General features: G+C 33.6%; 4 protein-coding genes across 5 annotated transcripts; 3 read left to right on the forward strand and 1 right to left on the reverse strand.

Moving 5' to 3' along the window:
• Window positions 1–5,620: 5,620 nt before the first annotated feature.
• Window positions 5,621–10,684, forward strand: LOC108842343 (bifunctional aspartokinase/homoserine dehydrogenase 2, chloroplastic). 2 transcript variants are annotated; one of them, XM_018615219.2, is made up of 18 exons: window positions 5,621–5,781; window positions 5,912–6,149; window positions 6,227–6,607; window positions 6,682–6,770; window positions 6,846–7,149; window positions 7,236–7,288; window positions 7,374–7,582; window positions 7,693–7,780; window positions 7,876–7,989; window positions 8,131–8,229; window positions 8,343–8,537; window positions 8,655–8,737; window positions 9,098–9,323; window positions 9,419–9,564; window positions 9,647–9,782; window positions 9,870–9,953; window positions 10,043–10,135; window positions 10,238–10,684. In XM_018615219.2, the coding sequence occupies exons 2-18, from the start codon at window positions 5,924–5,926 to the stop codon at window positions 10,481–10,483; spliced, it is 2,772 nt and encodes a 923-aa protein (XP_018470721.1). In that variant the 5' UTR covers window positions 5,621–5,781; window positions 5,912–5,923; the 3' UTR covers window positions 10,484–10,684. The 2 variants fall into 2 exon arrangements, with proteins under 2 accessions (XP_018470721.1, XP_018470722.1); XM_018615220.2 differs by having other exon boundaries at window positions 5,626–5,781; window positions 5,915–6,149.
• Window positions 10,685–11,027: 343 nt separating this feature from the next.
• LOC108842344 (class V chitinase) lies at window positions 11,028–12,906 on the reverse strand. Its single transcript, XM_018615221.2, has 3 exons — window positions 12,173–12,906; window positions 11,363–11,752; window positions 11,028–11,260 (listed from the first exon to the last, which is right to left on the reverse strand). The coding sequence occupies exons 1-3, from the start codon at window positions 12,870–12,872 to the stop codon at window positions 11,208–11,210; spliced, it is 1,143 nt and encodes a 380-aa protein (XP_018470723.1). The 5' UTR covers window positions 12,873–12,906; the 3' UTR covers window positions 11,028–11,207.
• A 4,744-nt stretch (window positions 12,907–17,650) lies between these two features.
• On the forward strand, window positions 17,651–19,543 carry LOC108821353 (protein PHLOEM PROTEIN 2-LIKE A1). The gene is made up of 3 exons (XM_018594398.2): window positions 17,651–17,870; window positions 18,357–18,463; window positions 18,886–19,543. Exons 1-3 carry the CDS (start codon window positions 17,706–17,708, stop codon window positions 19,265–19,267), a joined length of 654 nt encoding a protein of 217 aa, XP_018449900.1. The 5' UTR covers window positions 17,651–17,705; the 3' UTR covers window positions 19,268–19,543.
• A 1,096-nt stretch (window positions 19,544–20,639) lies between these two features.
• LOC108840565 (protein PHLOEM PROTEIN 2-LIKE A2) lies at window positions 20,640–21,956 on the forward strand. Its single transcript, XM_018613403.2, has 3 exons — window positions 20,640–21,192; window positions 21,338–21,468; window positions 21,542–21,956. The coding sequence occupies exons 1-3, from the start codon at window positions 21,031–21,033 to the stop codon at window positions 21,912–21,914; spliced, it is 666 nt and encodes a 221-aa protein (XP_018468905.1). The 5' UTR covers window positions 20,640–21,030; the 3' UTR covers window positions 21,915–21,956.
• Window positions 21,957–22,178: the final 222 nt, after the last annotated feature.

Raw genomic sequence — 22,178 nt, forward strand, 5'->3', positions numbered from 1 at the left:
GAAAGTACACACTTTAATCAAAAGGTTGTAAAGACATCTTTTTATCAATAAATAAATATTTAAATGCATCTTAAGAAACAAATCAAACCGGTGTCTCATTTTGCAACACCAAACCAACGCTTTTCTCACATTTCTCAAGAGAGGGTATTGATGTCATATCACATACTAGAAGACAAGAATAAGTGTCCCACAAGTTGAAAGTGTCTCTTAGTATAAACCAATCTCATAATGTGTCTCCTACTGTAATCATGCTTTTAGCTCATTCGAATACCCATAAAAGGATCTATGTCTATCAATGGGATGTACCTCCTCTCCGGAATTAGGTCTGTGTCATCATTGATCCGAGTTTAATCATTCTTTCAAAAAAAAAATATATGCCTTAATTTATTACCAATGCTACATTATATGATTTGGTTTACATTACAATTAATAATTACAATTAATAGTATATGTTATTATGACTGACATTTTATCTGTTAATTTTAATTCAGTTTGTTATTTGTTTCCATTAAAAAGTTGGATATTTTTAAGTCTTCAAATTAAAGTAAATATCAAAAAATTATATCTACTAAAAACGAAATAAATCATAAATACTAAAAAATTAGAGTTGGATATTCAATCCACTCCGATTTTTATAAAAATGTATGTGTATGTATAATTACATTTATGAGTTATAATGTTAATTTTATATAACTATTATAACATGCTCCATCCGTTTCACAAAATTTTATATTCTAAAAAAAATTGTTTCAAAAAGATCTAATTTTTACATTTTCAATGCATATTTCATTAGCTAATTGCAAACTTCAAAAAAATTAATTGCACTGATTGAATTTTCATTGGCTTAAAATCATGGAAAAAGATATTCACAAAAAAATATACAACTTTAATGTGTTTTATTAAAATGTGTGAAAAGTCTAGAATATGTAATATTTTAAAACAGAGAGAATATAACTTTATTATTTTATTTATAAAATCACTTATAAAAGTATTAAACTATGAAAGGGGTATAAAATCTTTACAAACTATAATTCTTCTAAAATTTTATGTTTTATAAGAATATTTAATTAATTTTAAAAAGTTTATGAAACATATAGTTTTACTAATATTTATTTTATATTCTTTATTATGTTGAAGAAATTTTCTGAAGACAAACTTGTATTGTTTTTTTTAAGTTTATTTGAATTTAGCAAGTGGATAAAATATTTATAAATACTTGTAAATATTCACAAATATCTGTAAATCTTTCCAGATATTCGGATATTAGAAAATTGGATATCCGTAAAAATACGAAAATCTCAAATAGTAAAAATTATGGTAGTATTCGATCTGCACTTAGTTAGACATTTAAGATTAAACGATTAGTTAGTACTAAAATAACTGCCACGTTATTTTAAATTATTTTTAATATCAAAAGGTTAATAATATAGTTAAATTATTATATTATACTATTTACAAACCCCTTAAAAAAATTAAAGACGTAGATGTTCTAACACACCATGCAATATACGTGTATAGATTATTTCTATATGCTAGTGTCTATATAAATCATAGTCCATGATTTTATATAAGAATGATAAAATGCTCTTAATGAAAAAAAATGTTCTTGTTATCGAGATTATATTAAGACAAAACTGTCAAAACTGAGTTATTGAATAGAAGGGAAATAAAAATTATAAAGAACCATCAACTTTAAGTTATATTCGATAATAGTCGATAAATGATTACATGTGAGTGTGACAATACAACATACACATGTCCCATATATAACAATTAATATCACGAGATTTGTCAACAATAATAATGCTCAACCACAAATGTCATAGGATGGGAGGGCCAAATTTCTAAAGTTGAATGCGTTTGATATGAACAAAATGTGGGATGCTATTTATTTATTTGTGTACCACTAAACTAAAATTTGAATATGTATGCCGTGAAGTCGTGGAAAACCTGAATCGCATGCCGCCGGTGTTCATTGGATGCGGAGACTTTGCCTCCCCAGACTTCTTTTTCTCGCTTGATACTTCTTTCTGCTGTTGATCTGTTTTGTTTGATTGGTTTCTTCACGTTAGTCACCTTGTAACCTAGCGGCGTATTAACGTTTCTCCGGTGTATTCCGATTCTCTTTTGGGGTTGCAAATTAATGAAACTTTTTAATTAAAAAAAATAATTGAATATGTATATGAGATAAGGACAAAACTGATTAGACGTTCTACGATGGCCTTCTGTTTATATTGGCTTTTGTTGTTTCTCTCACTTTTGTGGACCAATTCATGTTTTCGTGTAAACTAATAAATGTTAAATATCCTTTTTTGTGCACCAAAATGTAAATATCCAAACAATCAAACAACTTTCTTATTTGGCCATGGGAGTTTAATAGTTTGGATTGGATGAAACTTTTGTATACTGTAACTGAACTTAATTTTTGCCGACCTGTAACCAAATTATTGTACTAAGTTGAATATATTTTGCACTAGTCTAAAAACTGAGACTTCTTTCTGTTAGCAAACTTTTAGCCGACATGAATTCTGAAGAACAACCGGTAGATATAAATCAATGCTTCGATCTAATTCTGTTTTGTTTTATCTTAAGAAGAACACTAATACATATGATCCAAGAAAAAATGAAGTTGAACAAAAAAAAAACTATCTAAGCATCTACCTAACCAAATATCAATAGAAAAAACTAAAAAAAAGAAGGAGAAACTAGCTAGGAAATGAATCACTAACAGTCTAACATCTTGTATAAACAATCACTAGGAAACTGTGAATATTGATTTTTATAAAGAAATCTATGTGAGTTGATCAAAAAATAAAATAAAGAAATCTATGTGAAATTTATCAACAAATGAACTAACATCCATTAAAAGAGAAATCATAGGTAATTTGAGGAACGTATTATAGTAGTATCCTTTATTATCATATTATATACTTAGAAAATTCTGTTTTTACTTGTTGTCAAACTAGTACTAGTTTTTACAGTGTGTAGTTTGTTTATAAATAATTATACTTAGTTTTTATTGAAAATCATTCATACATGTTATTAGATTCACTCAGTATCATTAGGATTTAAATATTTATAGTTTATGCAAAAAAAAATTGTCATAATTTACAGAAACACATATATATGGTTTAGTTACAAGGTGTTTTATTATTGCTATTATTTTGGTTGCATCAAAACTAGATTAGTGACACGAACACGATACTAGCCGTAGGCGACCCAACTGAGAGGTAATGGTAATGACGATGACGCCAACCACACATATAGATCAACCCCAACCAAACCTAGTCTTTGAAGGAATGTTGAATTTTTAGTTATATCCGGAAAGAAATTAAAAATAATGTCAATATCTCTAAGCAGCCCAAAGATTCTATATTAATCTTCGGCGGCTATGATAACTAGAAGACCAATCAAAGAAAATGTGTTCGTATACTTTTTAGGTAAATGTCTATATCAGGATGATGATAGGACTATTTTAAGAAATGATTCTTTGATATGCATGCAGACGATTTTTTCTAGAACTTTGCATGCACACTTACAGGCTATAAAATATACAGCGAAGCGGTTTACCAAATAGCAAATTGTCTTATTACCAAATCCTTTCAAAAACTACAAAACGAATAACTAATATTTATATTCTTTCATTTTATTTATTGTAAGTTGTGAAAGAGAAACACAAGCATCTTCAATACTTATTAGATGAAATCAAATTAGATGTCAAACAGTTTAGCACTTTGATTGGTGGAAAATTCTGGTCTGACCAGGCTTCAAAATTCATGAAATAACATAAATGTTATAAATTATATGTATATGGTAGATAATATTTTTTAGCAGATTTCTCTATATGACTGTATCTATCTGAACAAAAAGACTTCATAATGTTTTAAACAATGTGAAAGCTCTGTTGATTAAATGGTTTAGTTAAAAGATTTATTAATCTTTGTACACTATAAAATATGTGTTTTGAAAATGAAAACAATGATTTATTAACAATTAGATAAATTAAGAAAATACCATTCGCAGTAGAATTCACAATGTAAATATCATCAAACCGATAAAAAATATAAACTTTTGAAGTTAGAATCATTCGTGTAGTAGTTGTCATAAATTTTAATAAATTAAAAAATGAGCATATTATTAACTAAGAATTCTACAAAATCCCAAATAGTCCCAATCATATATAGGAAAATACCCTATAAACATATAAAGTAATTTCAGTTTACTATAAAATTACATAAATTATTTTGGTTTCCTATTTAATACACAACCTATTTTTTGATATTCAATTAATACATAAACTTTTTAAAATTTAACTTTTTATACCTTAAAACTAACGCCGTTAAATGGATTTATATAACGTTTTAAGTTTGGCAGTGTAAAAATTTTGATTTTCAAAAGTTTAAGCATTAATTAGATATTGAAAAATATTTTGAGTATTAATTTGGGAGCCAAAATAGTTAATGTCTTTTTATAGCAAATAAAAATATGTCATATATTTTTTTGGGATTTTGTCAAAGTTTAAAACCGCAATATTAATGATATTAACGCTTGTTGCCCAAAAAAATGATATTAACGCCTAATACAAAATTGATAAGACTTCATTTATTTTATCAACATATGTACGCAGTAATTTAAGTAGAAAACAATAACTTACAAAATGACTTAGATGATGAACACGACGAATTAAGAAGAATATGATTTCTTCGATATCCCGTGAACTAGGTGATATCTCTTAAGATAATTTAGCTATAATTAAAATGGAAGACAACGACTCGTAAAAAAACTATCCCATAATTTATAGCAAATAAAAAATAAACTACTTTCTTCGCCTAGAGTCTCTTGTATACAAAAGTTATGGAATTCGGTATCCTCTTCCTCTATTTTGTATCTCTTATAAACAAAGCTCCAAGCTCAAATATCTCCTTCCTCTGTTGAAACTTGCAGTTGCATGTTGAATCAATTACAATAACCACCAAGAATAACATCATTTGAAATTTTGGTTTTGGCATCACCTAGTTGACGAACTATCGACACATTATGTACTTTTGACTTCGTCTTGCTTATCAAACACATTACCTAGTCATTTCGCAAGTTATTGTTTTCTATTCAAACTATAGCGCACATGTTTAACAAAATAAACTAATATTGATTCTATTTGAAGTGATAAACTTTGGAAAATTCCTAATCTCAAGAATATATGACAGAAATTTCAAGAAATGTTTCAATTTTAATACCAAAACTATTTTTCAATACCCAATTAATACCTAAACTTTTGAAAATTGAAGTTTTACACCTCCAAACAATTATACCATTTGATGGGTTGACGGTGTTAGTTTTAAAGTGTAAAACTTTCATTTCTAAAAAGTTTAGGAATTAATAGGGTATTGAAAAATAGTTTGGGTATTAAAATTGAAACATTTCAGGTATATTTGGGGAATTCCCCCCCCCCCTAATAAATAGGGTTTCTTGCATAAGCCCGAAATGGCCCAAGTTGATCTTTCGATATTTTTAAAGAACCATCGATAATGGGGCCCAAAAGGCCTTTAATCAAAACCAGTGCAAGGACGAAAACGCAACTTTCGTAACCAGATAGACACGTGGCAATTTATTGTTGATAGACAATCGCGCAGCCGCTTCTTAGAGATTCTTCACTCTCTGTGTGGGTGGACTCGTGAGGTTCAGTTTAACTGACTCTAAAAACACCTTTTTGACTACAAATTCAAATCCCTCCCGCGACTCAGAAGGCGCCGTATTGTTTCCGCCGCCGGAAAAGTTATCATTGTTAGTGTTATTCTCTTTCTCTAGTTCTCCTGCTAAATATTAGGGTTTTAGATGTTTCTTATCGGATTCTAGATTGAGTTTTTGGATCCTTCTCTGTTATTGGTAGATTGAAACTCTATGATTCTGTTAGTAGGTGTAATCTATGGCGACGACGACGACTCAGCCGTCATTTGCTGTTTCTCCGGCGAGTAGCAATCCGATCAGATTCGGATGTTCCGCGCCGCAATGCTTCGTCCGCGTCCCGAAACCGCCTTGTTTCCGGCGGAGGCTCGTCTCCACTACAAGTTTCCAGCGGAAGATCGGCGGCGGCGGCGGTTTGATTCGTTGCGAACTTCCGGATTTTCATCTATCGGCTACAGCGACTACTGGTTAGGTTTTCTCGATTTCATCTTGCTATAAATAAGCGTTTTGAGGTTTATAAATTGTTTGCTCGATTTGGTTTCAGTCGCAGGTGTATCGACGGAGAACGCAGTGGACAGAGTTCAGATTCCTAAAGGTGAAATGTGGAGCGTTCACAAGTTTGGTGGGACGTGTGTTGGAAACTCTCAGAGGATCAGGAACGTTGCGGAGGTTATAATCAACGATAACTCGGAGAGGAAGCTGGTGGTTGTCTCGGCCATGTCCAAGGTGACGGATATGATGTATGACTTACTTCGCAAGGCACAGTCACGTGATGACTCTTATGTATCTGCGTTGGAAGCTGTACTTGAAAAGCACCGGTTGACAGCTCGTGACCTTCTCGATGGGGATGATCTCGCTAGCTTCTTGTCGCATCTGCATGATGATATTAGTAACCTTAAAGCAATGCTTCGTGCTATATACATAGGTAGGTACATCGTGTATGTTTTCATTTGGTCTGGTTTGAAAGGAAGAACTGACATTTTTTTTTTCATTTTGCAGCGGGCCATGCGTCAGAGTCGTTTTCGGACTTTGTTGCGGGACATGGGGAGCTTTGGTCTGCTCAGATGCTTTCGTATGTTGTCAGAAAGGTTTGAATGGGGCGTATTGTATGATAAATGGCTGAGGTTGTGCGTTTTGTAACATCTCTGTTCTTTTGTCTGTAGACTGGTCTTGAGTGCAAGTGGATGGATACCAGAGACGTGCTTATTGTTAATCCTACCAGCTCTAATCAGGTGGATCCTGATCTTGGTGAATCCGAGAAGAGGCTCGATAAGTGGTTTTCCTTGCATCCGTCCAAGATAATTATTGCGACTGGGTTCATTGCTAGCACTCCACAAAACATTCCAACAACTTTGAAAAGAGATGGGAGTGATTTCTCTGCGGCTATAATTGGTGCCCTTTTGAGGGCTCGTCAAATAACAATTTGGACTGATGTTGATGGTGTATACAGTGCAGATCCTCGTAAAGGTCTGTCCTAATCTTTTTGCATCTGATCCATTTTTTTTAATTCACATGATGTGAGTATGATATTGGTAAGAATTTTTGTTCTGCAGTTAATGAGGCAGTGATTCTTAAGACACTTTCCTATCAAGAGGCCTGGGAAATGGTAAACCTAGCGTTCTTGTTATCCTAGATAATGGAGCTTCATCATGCTAACTACAAACTTCTGATCTGAACTTTTTTCCATGCAGTCCTATTTTGGAGCAAATGTTTTACATCCTCGCACCATCATTCCTGTGATGCGGTACAATATCCCGATTGTGATTAGAAATATATTCAATCTCTCCGCACCGGGAACAATCATCTGCCAACCTCCTGAAGATGATTACGATCTTAAAATTACAACTCCTGTTAAAGGTTTTGCAACCATTGACAATCTGGCGCTCATAAATGTTGAAGGGTAAGCTACCTTTGTCATGGATGTTTAAATTTTCTTTATCTTAATTTTAAATGACAAGCTGGATTCATCGCTCTTTTATTGACTGCCCACTTTGGAATTCATTTCAACAGTACTGGAATGGCTGGTGTACCTGGTACTGCAAGTGATATTTTTGGCGCCGTAAAAGATGTTGGAGCTAATGTGATTATGATATCACAGGTGCTGCCCATATTTCTAACTCTACCTTAGTGTTATACCAATTTTTTTTCATTATAGTGGCAGATACTGAGACTATTGGGATAATCATTGTTCAGGCTAGCAGTGAGCATTCGGTATGCTTTGCTGTGCCTGAGAAGGAAGTAAACGCTGTTTCCGAGGCACTGCGATCGAGGTTTAGTGAAGCTTTACAAGCTGGACGTCTTTCCCAGGTCTCTCTCTCTAATCTGTGTTTTGATTTTCTCTGCAGACAACACAAGTCTTCCCTGCGTAATCTAATCAAGCATATACATTTTGATAATTTTTTCTTGGGAAGTTTCACTATTTTGAAAATAGCATTTTCTTTTTTACAGATTGAAGTGATACCAAATTGTAGCATCTTAGCTGCAGTTGGCCAGAAAATGGCTAGCACACCTGGAGTTAGCTGTACACTTTTCAGTGCTCTGGCGAAGGTGAGTATTTTGCACAATACTGTAACCAGATAATTACTGGTAAATCGTTTCTACTATGTTCTACTTCCTATATTGCTCGCTCATGGTTACTCGTCTCTGTGTCTCACTTACAGGCTAATATTAATGTCCGCGCTATATCTCAAGGTTGTTCTGAGTACAACGTTACTGTAGTCATCAAACGTGAAGATAGCGTAAAGGCATTGAGAGCCGTGCATTCGAGGTTTTTCTTGTCAAGAACGACACTAGCAGTGGGAATCATAGGACCAGGCTTGATAGGTGCGACATTACTTGATCAGCTGAGGGACCAGGTAAGAAATGCATAATGTTTTCGTGTTTTTATATTATTTTACAAAAGGTTACATACCTTTTTTCTGGGACTATTCCTCCTTTAAGAAGCTGATTAAGCATTAAATTATGTTTTCCAGGCTGGTGTCCTCAAAGAAGAATTTAACATTGATCTACGAGTTTTGGGAATCACTAGTTCAAAAACTATGCTATTAAGTGAAATGTAAGAATGACGGCTTCTATACTGTTCTTTGATTTAGGTTTTTATGTTAAAAGAAATATTGATTCATCTTGATGGTATTACTGCATGTTATACTTTTCTCTAGAGAAAAAGATATCTTGAACCCTAGATAAGAATACATATTCAACGTAGATATTTTACCTAGTTTCCTGCTTCTTATATGTGGCCATTACTGTCCCCTGATTGTTACGATTTGCTTTTACTCATTACTGTAATAATGAGTAAAAAATCAATGCTTGTAAAACTGAAGTTCTCTGACCAGCTGCTAACTCGGTTTCAAACTGCGGATGAATTTTCTCTGTTTTACCGTTACATGACCTGTACGTGTGTTGTTTATTGCAGTGGTATTGATTTGTCACGGTGGAGAGAACTTCTAAACGAGAAGGGCACAGAGGCCAATCTGGACAAATTCACTCAACAAGTGCATGGAAATCACTTTATCCCCAACACTGTACTGGTTGATTGTACAGCAGACTCTGGTATTGCGAGCCGTTACTATGATTGGTTAAGGAAGGGAATCCACGTCATTACCCCAAATAAAAGAGCTAACTCAGGTCCCCTTGACCAGGTGCTATAGTTTACTCATCAAGTATATATCTTTTAAATCTCTGTTGGAGTGTGTTGGTTTCTTGCTCACGGATGTTTATTTGTTTCTGTACGCAGTACCTGAAACTGAGAGATCTTCAAAGGAAATCCTACACTCATTACTTCTACGAAGCTACTGTTGGAGCTGGTCTTCCAATTATCAGCACTTTACGTGGTCTCCTTGAGACAGGAGACAAGATACTACGCATAGAAGGCATTTGCAGGTAACGGTTCTGCCACATTTTGACTCTTGAGTCGCCATCTGGTACTGAATTGATGACTCGTCTTTGCTTTTTCTTGCTCCAGTGGAACATTGAGTTATCTATTCAACAATTTTGTTGGAGACCGCAGTTTCAGCGAGGTTGTGGCTGAAGCAAAAAAGGCAGGTTTCACCGAGCCTGATCCAAGAGATGATTTATCTGGAACTGATGTTGCAAGGAAGGTAACTAGAGTATCAAACAACTGATGCATCAAAGTTCTGAAACTAATGAGTCTCTCTCATGGAACCTATACTCTTCCTCGTGTGCAGGTGATAATTCTCGCTCGAGAATCTGGACTTAAACTGGACCTCACTGATCTTCCCGTTAGAAGTCTCGTCCCAGAACCTCTAAAAGTAAACCATCTTATGTACATCTCACTTCAGAATCAGCTGATAAATCATTATCTGGATCTAATCCCATGTGTTTGTCAATCTACGTACAGGGATGCGCTTCTGCTGAAGAATTCATGGAGAAACTCCCACTGTACGACGGAGACTTGGCAAAAGAAAGACTAGAAGCTGAGAACTCCGGAGAAGTGAGATCATTCGCCATAGTTTGTTTTTTCAATCTAATGATCTTAAGCAGGCTGTGAATATCATTTCCTTCGATCATTTTGATCATGTAACTCTTGATTCAGGTCCTGAGATACGTTGGAGTGGTGGATGCAGTAAACCAAAAGGGAACAGTGGAGCTTAGAAGATACAAGAAAGAGCATCCATTTGCACAGCTAGCAGGTTCAGACAATATAATAGCATTCACAACGACAAGATACAAGGATCATCCACTTATTGTCCGAGGACCTGGTGCTGGTGCTCAAGTCACTGCCGGTGGTATATTCAGCGACATGTTAAGGCTCGCATCTTATCTCGGTGCACCGTCTTAACAGGTTACCAAAAATGATCAGTTTTGCTTATCTTCGTTCGTATTAAAAGTATCAGCTACGATTCTACGAATCAACAACATTTTGCTTGGTCATTTCTAGACTTATCCGTAGCTGATCGTTGTTGTTTTTGTGGTGAACATGTACAATAGCAACTAGTTTTGTTGGATTTGATGTTCTTTAATAAAACGAGCATTGAGAATATTGAGAAGATATAAAACCTGAAGCTTATTTGCAACGTCTAACTCTGAGTTGATTAGATTCTTTTGGTCTATGTAACAGTTATTATTTTTTTGGCCTTAACCTTGTGGGCTAGCTAGTGGTTTTTCAGTCAACCTTGCGTACTTATTCATTTGGAATTCAATCTAACTTCTGAATTGTGGAGAAAAAAGAAACAATGCTATCACGTTGACAGATTTGTCCATTTATTTCAGCATCAGTTCTTGTTAACCACGTACGCATGGCTCATCTTACACGAGAACGTGCAAAAATATGATATCAAACGTATCAGATAATGTATTTCATTTAAATTTTGTAGATTTGCTACTTAATAAAAGAAGCATTAATAACTTGTACTTCTTGCTTTTATTATCGTAATATCTTATTGTTCCCTTTTCCTTTGACAACATATAGGCAAATATCAACGCTTATTTCTTTGTATAGTGCTATAGACTATAGTCACTGAGAAAAATATCCCCACTTGCCATAGTCCGTACAGTGGAGAACCTTAAAACTTCTGTATAGTTCTGGTGGTTGCCGCAGCATCCCATGCACGTGTCGCTGTAATATCCAAAACAAAAATCGCAAGTATCATAACCTTATTGATTCATATTAAAAAAAATAAACAGTAAAGTAATAATGAAATTGGGATAAAACTCGAACCTGCACGAGATAGACCAGAATTATCGTCAGCTCCCACATGCCACGAGAAGTAACCAAGCAAACCTTTCTGCTTAGCGTATCTCACTTTGGTCACGATACTCTGATTATCATCGTATCCAATCCAAGTCGTCCCTGCGTAACAGTAATCTCCGACCACCGAGGCGTTATAAACCGTTGTCGCTCTGTTGTCCACTATAAACTTCCTTATCTGACCGTATCCGATAGAACCGTCCGGTGATATAGCCGCTCCGGTTGTAGGCGCGTAGTAGCTGTGACTGTTTGCGTTTGAGAGAGTCCATGCGTAGCCGTAGTATGGAAATCCCAAGACTGCTTTCTTCGCTGGAAGTCCAGCTTGTGTCCATGATCTCACTCCAGCGTCTCCTCTTGGACCTATCATTAACCGGTTTAGTGTTCAAACAAAACCGGGATTTATTTATATATCCTATGTACTATCCATTCTTAGGCATTCCCAATGAGAAAATCTCAACATGGATTCTCAATCCAAATATAAGTATATAAATTTTTTAATATTTAATTACAAATACTTCAAAATCATGCGAACTTCAACTTCATGTTAAAATTCTTACTGTATTTTAAAAACTGATGTTAGAAGTCCTCAATAAGAGTGTTCTTTGTAGTATTGATCATATGTTTAACCGGTAATATGTTTTCACACTCGATAACCCAACTATAATGCAAAACCAAACATAACCGAAAATCAAAATTCATTTTCTAAACAAACTTTTAATTTTTATAATTTCTTAATTTACAAATTTCCAAGGAATTATCCCAATTTATTTGGTTAGTTACCTGCGTTTGAAGGGTCATACAAAGCGGCAGGTGGACCGGTTACTCTAGACCAACCCGGTCCATAAAAGTCATAGGCCATAAGATTAACCCAATCCAGACTGTCGGCAACGGCTTGAACCGGATACAGAACCGAATAGTAATTGTTGGAGTAGAAAACCGCAGCCGCCAAAAGCAAACGCTGTCTACCACTGCTACTAGCTTCTGCTACAACCGCTGATCGCCATTCTCGAAGCAGCGTCCCGAAGTTGCTCATCTCCGCGGCACTGCTCGGATACTCCCAGTCTAGGTCAAGACCGTGGAAGCCATTCGACCTCGCAAGTCTTATCGAAGAATCAATGAAAGATTTTCGAGAAGTGGGGTTACTTGCCATGGACGCAAACGCTGTTTTATCAGCGGCTCCACCGCCGATGGACAAAAGGGTTTTGACCGAAGGGTTTCGCCGTTGTACGGTTTGAGTGAAGGTGGAGAACTTCTGTTGGCTCGCGGAGGCGATGGTGACTTGATTGGTTTGAGAGTTGAGGTCAGCGAAGGCGCAGAAGAGGTGGGTGAAGAGAGACGAGTCAATGTCTGTGACGGGAAACTCACTTCCCGGGAACCAGTAGGAAGCTTTAACGACGGACTGAGCGGAGGATGTACTGAGGAGGAGGGAGAAGAAGAAAGTGATAGAGACAAGGAGCGAGATGGGTTTGGCGGAAGACATTGTTGAGTTTCTGTGAGAGACATAGTAATGAGGTTTGTTGTGTATTTATTGCAAAAATTTTAGTTTAGTTAACATCTCACGAAAGCGAAAAGTCTTGGGGCGAGATTTGCGTTTCTTTATTTCCACACACAAGTGTCGTATGAATGCGAAAGCTTGGACCAAGAGACACATAATCAATTATGATTATGTCAAAGTTGAACTTTCCACTCGCGTATTCTGTAGAATAATCAAAGGCTTACGGAAGATTTTGTTTATATATTTATTTGTGATATGATATGCAAGAAATCGGTAAATACTATAAATGGTAATGTGACTCGTCAGTTAAGACGTCTGGTGCTGACAATATCGATTTTAAAAACGAGGGTTCCAAGAGTATAACCTTCTCCATTAGCAAGACGTGTTAGATTAAAGATGGTCGTGATTCGTTGAAGGTCGCTGTCTGTCTAAGAACTGCAAAATACACACAACAAGCAAGAAGCAAAGATTTTTTGAAACCAATCTTGATAATATGTTTTCTGCAAACAATCTATCGCAATTCACAAGTCTTGAATAAAAACCGTTCCAAAGATATTTACAAGCATATTTTATAATCTTAAAGGTTTGAAATCTGCTGAATAATCATTGGATAGATTTATCCACAAGCAAAATTGAGAGCGAGGGAATTATTGGGTAATACGTACGAGATAATAGTTAGAGCATCTCCATGTGTTAGTCTTTATGTTCAAGTAGATTATCCAAGCTTGACAATGCCTCTCTGATTTATGTCTGACTCGGATTTGTATGTCTGAACAATGCAGTTCGGATGCGATGTAATGGATAAAATTTGTAAATAGTAATGCGATTCAGATGCAATTTACTTATCCTATGTTTTGGATGACAAAGCGATTCACATATCATGACTTACAGAGTAACTAAGCAAATATTAGTTCGCTTTGTTATTATTTGATCTATTTTTATTTATTTAATGTCTGATCACACGTTAATTTCATAATATCTTATAAATTCCCTTATTTTCCGACAAAAAACGTAAGTGTTTTTACTTCTTTTTAAAAATTTCTGGCAAAAACGCATTTCCGCAATCATAAACAAAATGTGCGTTTTTTTCAACACATTAGTGTACTATGAATGCGGAAGCTAGGAACAAGGGACACATAATCAACTTCATTTGTATCAAAGTTGAATATTCCACACACGTATCCCCTAGACCCAAATACGATGAACAAAACAAAGACTATCCAAATGCTTACGAATGATTTTGTTTTGTTTTGTTTTTTTTTTTTGAACACATACGAATGATTTTGTTTAAATTCAATGTAATTGTATATTATATGGTTTCTTGTCTTACAAGAAACCAATGAATACTATAAATGGCAGCTGACTCATCAGTTAAGGAGTCTTGTGCTGAAGAGCTCGAACCTTCTCCATTGGTGAGACGTGTTGGATTAAAGCTGGCCGTGAGGAGTATTTGATTGTCGAAGAACTGTCATACACGCACAAGAAAGAAAGCAAGAAAGAAATATTTTTGAAACAAGTCTTGATAGTTTCGTCTCTGCAAGCAATCTTATGATCTATCTCTTGATTGGTTCTCTGAAAATTCTCATCTTGAACGGATAAATACAAATTTTGGTCCCACTTGCCAATACAATCAACATAGCGGCGCATCGTAGACTTACTGGCCTGAAAGTAAAAACATAGAATGGAAGACCCAAGTATAGATCCCTAGGGTGGGTGAGATCTAGAGCATGCCAAACTCTTACATGCCCAAACCAACCTCTTATTTACTTGATACCCTCTTCTATACAATCACTTAATAATACACTTGCTGATGTAGCAGAAACTCTTATCATCTCCTTGTGTGAGCCTTTATGTTCAAGTGGATGATACTAGGTTAAGAGTGTAGTGCACCAAGGCACTAGTTAGGCCCAAAGCTTAATCAATGCGGGAGTCCTATCCTAATAATATCAGTTGACTTTTGGATTATATCCTTACATGAAAACGTGTGCATCCGTTTAGTGGGAGTTTCTTGTGATGTATTCTGGTAGCATTGATACGGTGGTATAATCACCCGACTAATTCCGCCTAATCTCATCGACCTCACAGCGGTTTCGATCCCCGGAATGAATTGCACATTAGAACATTTCAATCATCAGACTTAAACCAGCATTGGTCAATGACGAAACATAGATATATTTCTTTGATTAGAAAACGAATTAAAAAACTATTTATTTTGAGACTAGTTTGTCTTCTGGAACTTTAGTTTTTATTTCTTTTTTTTTTGCTTTTGGAACACCAATCTTAAAGTATTACTCAATATATTTCTTAAAAACTGAAAAACATAAAAATTAAAAATTGTAAAACTTACTGTTTGTTCGTCTTAGATATGCATAGACATTCATGTATTCACGTCGAGTTCATATCAGTTATTATCGGGATCTGGATCTCTCGAATCATAACCATTTGTACCCAACTATTTACTTGATTTTTTTTGGGTCCATGGTTGTATAGGTTTCTTTCGAGTCTGAGTCGATTCAAATCCATGGTTAAAATATCTATAAAATACTTATAATTTTTGGGTATGTAGCGAATTCAGATCGGTTTGAGAATTTAAAACCTGAAAAAGATTTTGAACTGGATAAAGATCCAAAAAAATACCGAAGCCTGAAAATATCTTCGAAAAATATTCAAATACTAAAAGAACTTTACCTGAAATATGAATCAAGACCCAAAATATATAAAATTTACCCAAATAACTAAACATATTTCTGCAACTGAAATTTTCCCATGAACCCCAAAATTAAAATTGAAAACCTGAACATGAAATTTTTTAAAATATCTGCAATCCTGAAAATATATTTGAAATATCCAAATATACTTAATATATACTCCTTCCGTTTCAATATAGTTGATGTTTTAGAAGGATAATTTTGTTTCAAATTAGATGAAGTTTTGAGATTTTAAAGTTAACTTTAACTTTATTGGAAACTTTTCAACCAATTAGATTTCACTGTCTTTTTATTATTGGTTAATTGATTCTAAATTAATATTTTTAGAATATTTTTTTTAGAAAAATCTAGTTTTCTTAATCTTTGTGCAAGAAGGCAAAACATCAAGTATTATGAAACAGAGGGAGTATATACAAAAAGTCAGATATTTCAGGTATCTGATCAAGTCTTGGGTGGGACTCGAACTCGAACAAAACCCACATATCTAAAATAAAAATACCCAATATATACTTAAATAAAGATCCATACCCAAAGCGAACCTGTATTTTGTGTCGTTCCAATTTGAATTTTCAGGTCCGGATAAGTGCCCACACCTAGTCTTAGAATAACTAAAACAAATAATTCATGTATGAGTTTGATTCCCTATAAATCTTATTAATGGATGAACCCCTCATCTAAAAACCTCAATGACATTCAAAATCAAAGAAATAAACGGATTGCCAATAACTTATTTTGTTCCAATTAGTGATGAATATTATAAGACATGTCATGTTTGTTTCTTCGTCGTCAGCTATCAGCGATAGGGAAATCATTATATGGTAGTTTTTGGCGAAAACAACATATGCCCACTTGTTTTTATTTCATATAAGAAAATATCTACAAAGTGGAGACATATATTCTTGCCTCGGAGATGTATGGAATTTGAGAGAGTTACGATCACGATAGATGTATTCAAAATTAGTGCAGATAAGAATAATACAAGTTGGACAATAGTAAATTCTTTTTTCATATTCTCTCACAATTTTACTTTGTCTAGTGGCTACTATTTTATTTTGTTTAGAATAAAGTTAGAAAGCAAAATAAAAAACTATTAGTCTGCAAAATAAGAAACCGTCAAATAACAAATTCAAATACTTGATTTACAGCATTGATGCTAACTATCTCCTTTAAGAAATGTTTTTAACGTATTAAAGCTCGAGAAATGGTGCCGAGTGGATATCCAAAATTTTGATATATTTCTTTATTCGACACAATATGTATTTTAAACTGGATATTCGATTTGATTTGTAAAAAGACAAAATTTTCAAATATTTTTTTCAGATAAAAATCATAAAAAATTTAAAATATAGTAAAAAAATAATAGTTTCAATATAAATAAATTTTGTTTCAATAAAATCTAGCAACTAATAATTAATTTTGTGAATGAAAATATTGTAGAACATGTAAAGATTGAAAATTATTATATAATATATATACATCAACTTAGAATGAATAAATTTTAGTATTTGTTGTTTACTTCATTTTCAATGGATATTAAATATTAATGTTTTCTTTGATTCATAGAATTAGAGATATCCAAATTTTATGGATCCAATTGAAATATATAATGGATCAAATAAAATTAAGGGATATTTTACCATCCCAAATTAAAGATCTAGTGGTGGACCAACTAGTACATATTCTTATACCAAAATGCTACTATTCTATTTATTATAAGTAATAGTTGATTTAATAACTGTATATGTCCTCTGCGAGTGTCATGTGTTTTCTATTGACTCTAGACTAAGAGCCCAGAACCAACAAGGCTAAATTTCATTTGAACATTATCTGATCTCCGGTTTAAGAAGATTATGGATAGAAGTCTTTAATTTTTTGGTTAACAAACAAAAAAGACCCAACTTTTGCATAATATGATAAAAGCTTGATTTTTGGTTCTGATGCATCCGGTTATACAAAATTAGAATCATAAACCAAAAAAGAACAATGAAATGAAGTATGACAAATAGAATAAGTTCTCCAAGACCCCCTTGGGCTATAAATTTAACTCAATTTATTTGTCAATCTGTAAACTTAGGTAACATATTCGAAAACAAAATTCAATCGGGAGAAGATGTTTATGAAGAAGATGTTTAACAATGGGGATAGGGTAAAAAGGGCTGAACCGAAGTTATCAGATACTCCACGAAACTATGAGGCCAATCCCAAAGACGCCAAGGTTCCAATCTCTCCCTCCACTGCACAGCTACGTTCTGATGTCCTGAAGCCCAAGAATCTGGTTGGTACTCTTATTTCTCTAAAAAGAATTAGCTCATTTTTGTTTTCTATTTCGGGAAACACGTCGAAGATATCTTTATATAAACAAAATTGCAAAACAAAGTGTATTTTCTAGTTCATATTTAAAACATATATTTTATTTATATTTCAATTAAACTGAATTGTTAAGTGTTTGGTCCTTCTAGTAGAGATTTCTTAAAGGTAAAACCATAGTTTTTTTTATCTTAACTTTCACTTTTTGAACAGTCTCCTCCAAACAAACTTCTTAATTTGGATGATAATTGAGGATCTATTTTTATTATTTCCTTCTAGAAGAATGGTACGCCTGTATATTTTTTATGTAAAGATAATACAACATATAAGATATAGAACTGATCAAACTAGACTAACAATATCCAAATGGTGATTTATTTTATAAGGAATTGAAAATGAGACCACTGATGATGTTAATACTAATATTTAGAACAATGGACACATCGAATCTTAGGTGGACGAGAAAAACAGCAACTTCATGCTCTATCCAAGGAACCTCTCGATCACTTGGTCGGATGACCCCAACTATTGGACTTGGTTTCTCAACAAGGAGTCACCAAAGTAAGATATGTTTATTCTTAAAACGCCCACTCTAAATGTTCAGTCACATGATCAGTGCTTTTATTAAAAGCATTGAAGATTAAACTCGAAATATTGATTGTATCTTTAACCCTATGTTATAGACCCTTCAAGTATGTCTACACTATTAAGAAGATTTTTATTAAAACTAAGGTTTTTGTATTCCAACAAAATCCACAATTATTAGGTTTAGCACGTTTACAAAGACGAGTTAAATGATTCCTGAACTCACTTTTGTGACAAATTTAGGAACTTTCTAAGCCTAAGATTTGTGGTATATACGGATTTGTTTTCCCATATCGTGGTGTTTTTGGAATTAAAACTTGTAATTATGGTATTCTTTTATAACTTATATATCTGACAAAAACCGTGAGTGATTTGTTTTCTTTGATGAATTTAAAAAGTGAGGCAGGTGTAGAAGCTGTGGCGTTGAAAAACGTGTGTTGGCTCGACATCACGGGAAAATTCGACACGAAGAACCTCACTCCAGGGATTACGTACGAGGTAGTCTTTAAGGTGAAACTAGAGGATCCGGCCTATGGATGGGACACGCCGGTGAACATTAAACTAGTGTTGCCTAACGGTAACCACAAACTGCAGGAGCAAAAGGTGAGTTTAAGGGAAATACCAAGGTATCAATGGGTCGATATTATAGTCGGAGAATTCAAGCCGGAGAAAAATTCCGCCGGAGAAATCACTTTCTCAATGTATGAGCATGAGAGTGGCCTTTGGAAGAAAGGGCTCTTCCTCAAAGGTGTTGACATTTGTCCCAAATATATAAATTAATATGGGAATATAAATTTCCAAATGCACCACCACCGAAACTTTATATATATATATATATTACATCATGACATATCTGTATGGAACGAGTGTGTGCATATATACGATAAGGTTGATCTATGGTATTATTACTTTGGACACCTATTTTGATGTTGGTATTGAATAAAACCAAAACCGAGAGTTGGTGTACTAATGTTTTAAGTTTGAATTCGAGTTTTATGATTTGAGTGTATGTATGTAATAAATAATCCGATCAATCAAAATTTGTTATGTATGAAACTATAAGAGAGTAGTGATCCGCCTTTGGTTTCAGCCAAATGCAAAAATAAATTTTATCCAAACAGATTTGATGAATTTTTGCTTGGTTTCCAGTTCTCATTTTCATCTTACTGTAATATCACAAATGTCCTCTTGTAAAAAAGAGGAAGAAGAAGATGATGAATAAACAGTTTAATTTAAAAAAAAAATTCAAAATTCAAAATTGCAAACAGTAAATATTAATAAAATGTTTATTGGGTATTTAAAATAAAGAAAACTCTGTTTCGAAATATTTATTGATAAAAACATAAATAAATTTGTATGCATACACTTGAGATTTGTAACTTGAAAAATAGAGAATTCTAACTTCACCTCAAACTTAATATTTTCAAATAATAACCATTTTTATAAATATATTAAATTTACTATGAAAAAGAAAAAAATAACTTTTCTGAATCATTTATAAGTATTTAAGGTTTATTTATAGAAGTTTATAAACCTAATTTCATCCCTTAAATACAAAACTGTAAAAAATAATTATTAAACCATAAACTCAAATGTTATGTTTTTTTTTGATTGAATGTATTTTTTAAATGATATCCAACTTAGTGTATATCAAACGATTTTTTTTCCTTGAAAACCCCCATTAAAGCTGCACTTTAAAACTAATTAAGTAAGTAGGTTGTTTAATGGCTATATGCATCATATAAAATTTTATTTAGATGCTTTTTAACACATTTTATTTAGATGCTAAAGCACGAATCTTATTGTTATAAAAATGTATTAATGAGTTTGACAGAAAATTTTTTTTTTTAAAAAGTATATATCATAAGTAAACTCGTTAGATCGTATCAAGACTAGGTTAAAGGTTATACAAATAATGGGATATCGAAGAGTATTCTTTTCTCCCTCTGATTGGCATGCACTAACTCACTTTTTCTTGAGAGTTATTCGAAATTCCATTTTTGTGGCAGTAATCGAAGAATAAAGCTGATATATCAAATGAAAGAATAAAGAATCAAACATGTTTTACAAGACACAAAATAAATGTAATACATTCCAGTCATAATTTTGTCTGCGATGTAAAACAATATTTTTAGTTTATATATACTAAACTTCGAACAACTTGTACACAAAAATAGATTTTTTTTTGATCAAACACAAAAATAGATTAATGAAGAAAGTTTACTATGTAACGAACCTTGATCATGTTTAGAACAAGTATACTATACAAGTCTACTTAGGTCAACTATCATTGGATACTTTGAAATATTTTAGATGTTTTTCTATAAAACCTATATGGAGTTGGAGGTATCATCAGACAATGACCTGAAATAACTGATCGAATGAGTAATTTAATTAGCTATTGGATAATTCAGGCCAGTCACGGTCTACATATGAGTCTAGTAAGCCCTGAATGCAATAGTTATTAAGAACAAAAAGAACTAAAGAAGAAGAAGAAAACATATTGGAAGACAGAAATAATCAAGAAAGAGCGAGATACAGCAATGGGAACAATACTGTCAATCTTCTCAAAGCCAAACCCACCACATAACTACGAAGCCATACTAAAACATGCAGACTCTCTACTTCCTCCTGACGCTACGTCGTCTCTTGACAAGTTATACCCTGAGCTCTTCGATGGCGTTTTCTTGAAGCACAAGAAGCAGGTTTTTAATATCTTTTTCTCGAACTTCCTATTATTTTCATTGGTTTGATTCAATAAAGAGAAAGATAAACTAAAAGACTATACAAGTTATATATATGTAAGTGCACATTAATTAGATTTTATTGATGATGAAATCTGCTTTTCAGAAGTACTGGATAGAGGGTAAAGCTAAAAAGAACTGCTTCATGTTGTACGCGAGAGATCTCACGATTTCATTCGCTGAGTCTCAAACAAATAATAACTGGAGTTGGTTTTCTGATCTAGACCAAACATCCAGGTTTGAATATTTTGGTTAAAACAATTGTGTATTTTTAAAGTTTTCATTTTAAGTCTCCATATTTTTTTTACAGTGATGCAAGAATTGAGGTTGCAAAGGTGGAATGGGTAGCATGGCTAGAAGTGGTTGGAAACTTCGAGATGGAGAATCTAACTCCCAACAGTTCGTACGAGGTTGTGTTTGTGGTTAAGCTAGTTGATCCTGCGCAGGGTTGGAAAGTTCCGGTTAACTTCAAACTGGTTTTGCCTACAGAAGAAACCAAAGAGCGGCAAGAGAATATGAATCTGTTAGGAAGAAACCGCTGGGTGGAGATTCTGGTTGGTGAGTTCAGGACATCGCCGGAATATAATTCAGGGAAGATAGAGTTTTCTATGTATGAGGTTAAAGGTGGATTGTGGAAGTCCGGTCTGATTCTAAAAGGTGTTGCTATTAGACCCAAGAATTAAAATATTAATGGTTAGAAATAAAATTGAATACAAAATTCACTATGATCTATGTACATGAGTACATCATATAAATGCTATATTTACGAAGTCCAAGCAATGGCCTTAGAGTCTTAGACAATAGCAACAAAAAATTTGCTGGAAAGAATATGATTGTAAAGCGCATCACCATACCATTAAACTTTTCCACATACTACTTTTAAGTCTTTCAATCTCAAGCTTAGCACAAAAAAAAAAAATCTTATTCTCGGTTGCACCAAATAGCAG

This window comes from Raphanus sativus, chromosome 2 (genome assembly GCF_000801105.2).
Source record: "Raphanus sativus cultivar WK10039 chromosome 2, ASM80110v3, whole genome shotgun sequence".
In the NCBI taxonomy this organism is placed as follows: domain Eukaryota; kingdom Viridiplantae; phylum Streptophyta; class Magnoliopsida; order Brassicales; family Brassicaceae; genus Raphanus; species Raphanus sativus.

Coding starts and splice junctions, on each gene's coding strand:
- LOC108842343 (XM_018615219.2), top strand. CDS start 5,924: ATGGCGACGACGACGACTCAGCCGTCATTTGCTGTTTCTCCGGCGAGT. Junction 6,771..6,845: donor TTTCGTATGTTGTCAGAAAG/GTTTGAATGGGG, acceptor TTTTGTCTGTAG/ACTGGTCTTGAGTGCAAGTG. Junction 8,230..8,342: donor TTTTCAGTGCTCTGGCGAAG/GTGAGTATTTTG, acceptor TCTCACTTACAG/GCTAATATTAATGTCCGCGC.
- LOC108842344 (XM_018615221.2), bottom strand. CDS start 12,872: ATGTCTTCCGCCAAACCCATCTCGCTCCTTGTCTCTATCACTTTCTTC. Junction 11,753..12,172: donor GTATGACCCTTCAAACGCAG/GTAACTAACCAA, acceptor GGTTAATGATAG/GTCCAAGAGGAGACGCTGGA. Junction 11,261..11,362: donor TTCTGGTCTATCTCGTGCAG/GTTCGAGTTTTA, acceptor TGGATATTACAG/CGACACGTGCATGGGATGCT.
- LOC108821353 (XM_018594398.2), top strand. CDS start 17,706: ATGTTTATGAAGAAGATGTTTAACAATGGGGATAGGGTAAAAAGGGCT. Junction 17,871..18,356: donor TCCTGAAGCCCAAGAATCTG/GTTGGTACTCTT, acceptor ATCGAATCTTAG/GTGGACGAGAAAAACAGCAA. Junction 18,464..18,885: donor CTCAACAAGGAGTCACCAAA/GTAAGATATGTT, acceptor GAATTTAAAAAG/TGAGGCAGGTGTAGAAGCTG.
- LOC108840565 (XM_018613403.2), top strand. CDS start 21,031: ATGGGAACAATACTGTCAATCTTCTCAAAGCCAAACCCACCACATAAC. Junction 21,193..21,337: donor TCTTGAAGCACAAGAAGCAG/GTTTTTAATATC, acceptor TCTGCTTTTCAG/AAGTACTGGATAGAGGGTAA. Junction 21,469..21,541: donor GATCTAGACCAAACATCCAG/GTTTGAATATTT, acceptor TTTTTTTTACAG/TGATGCAAGAATTGAGGTTG.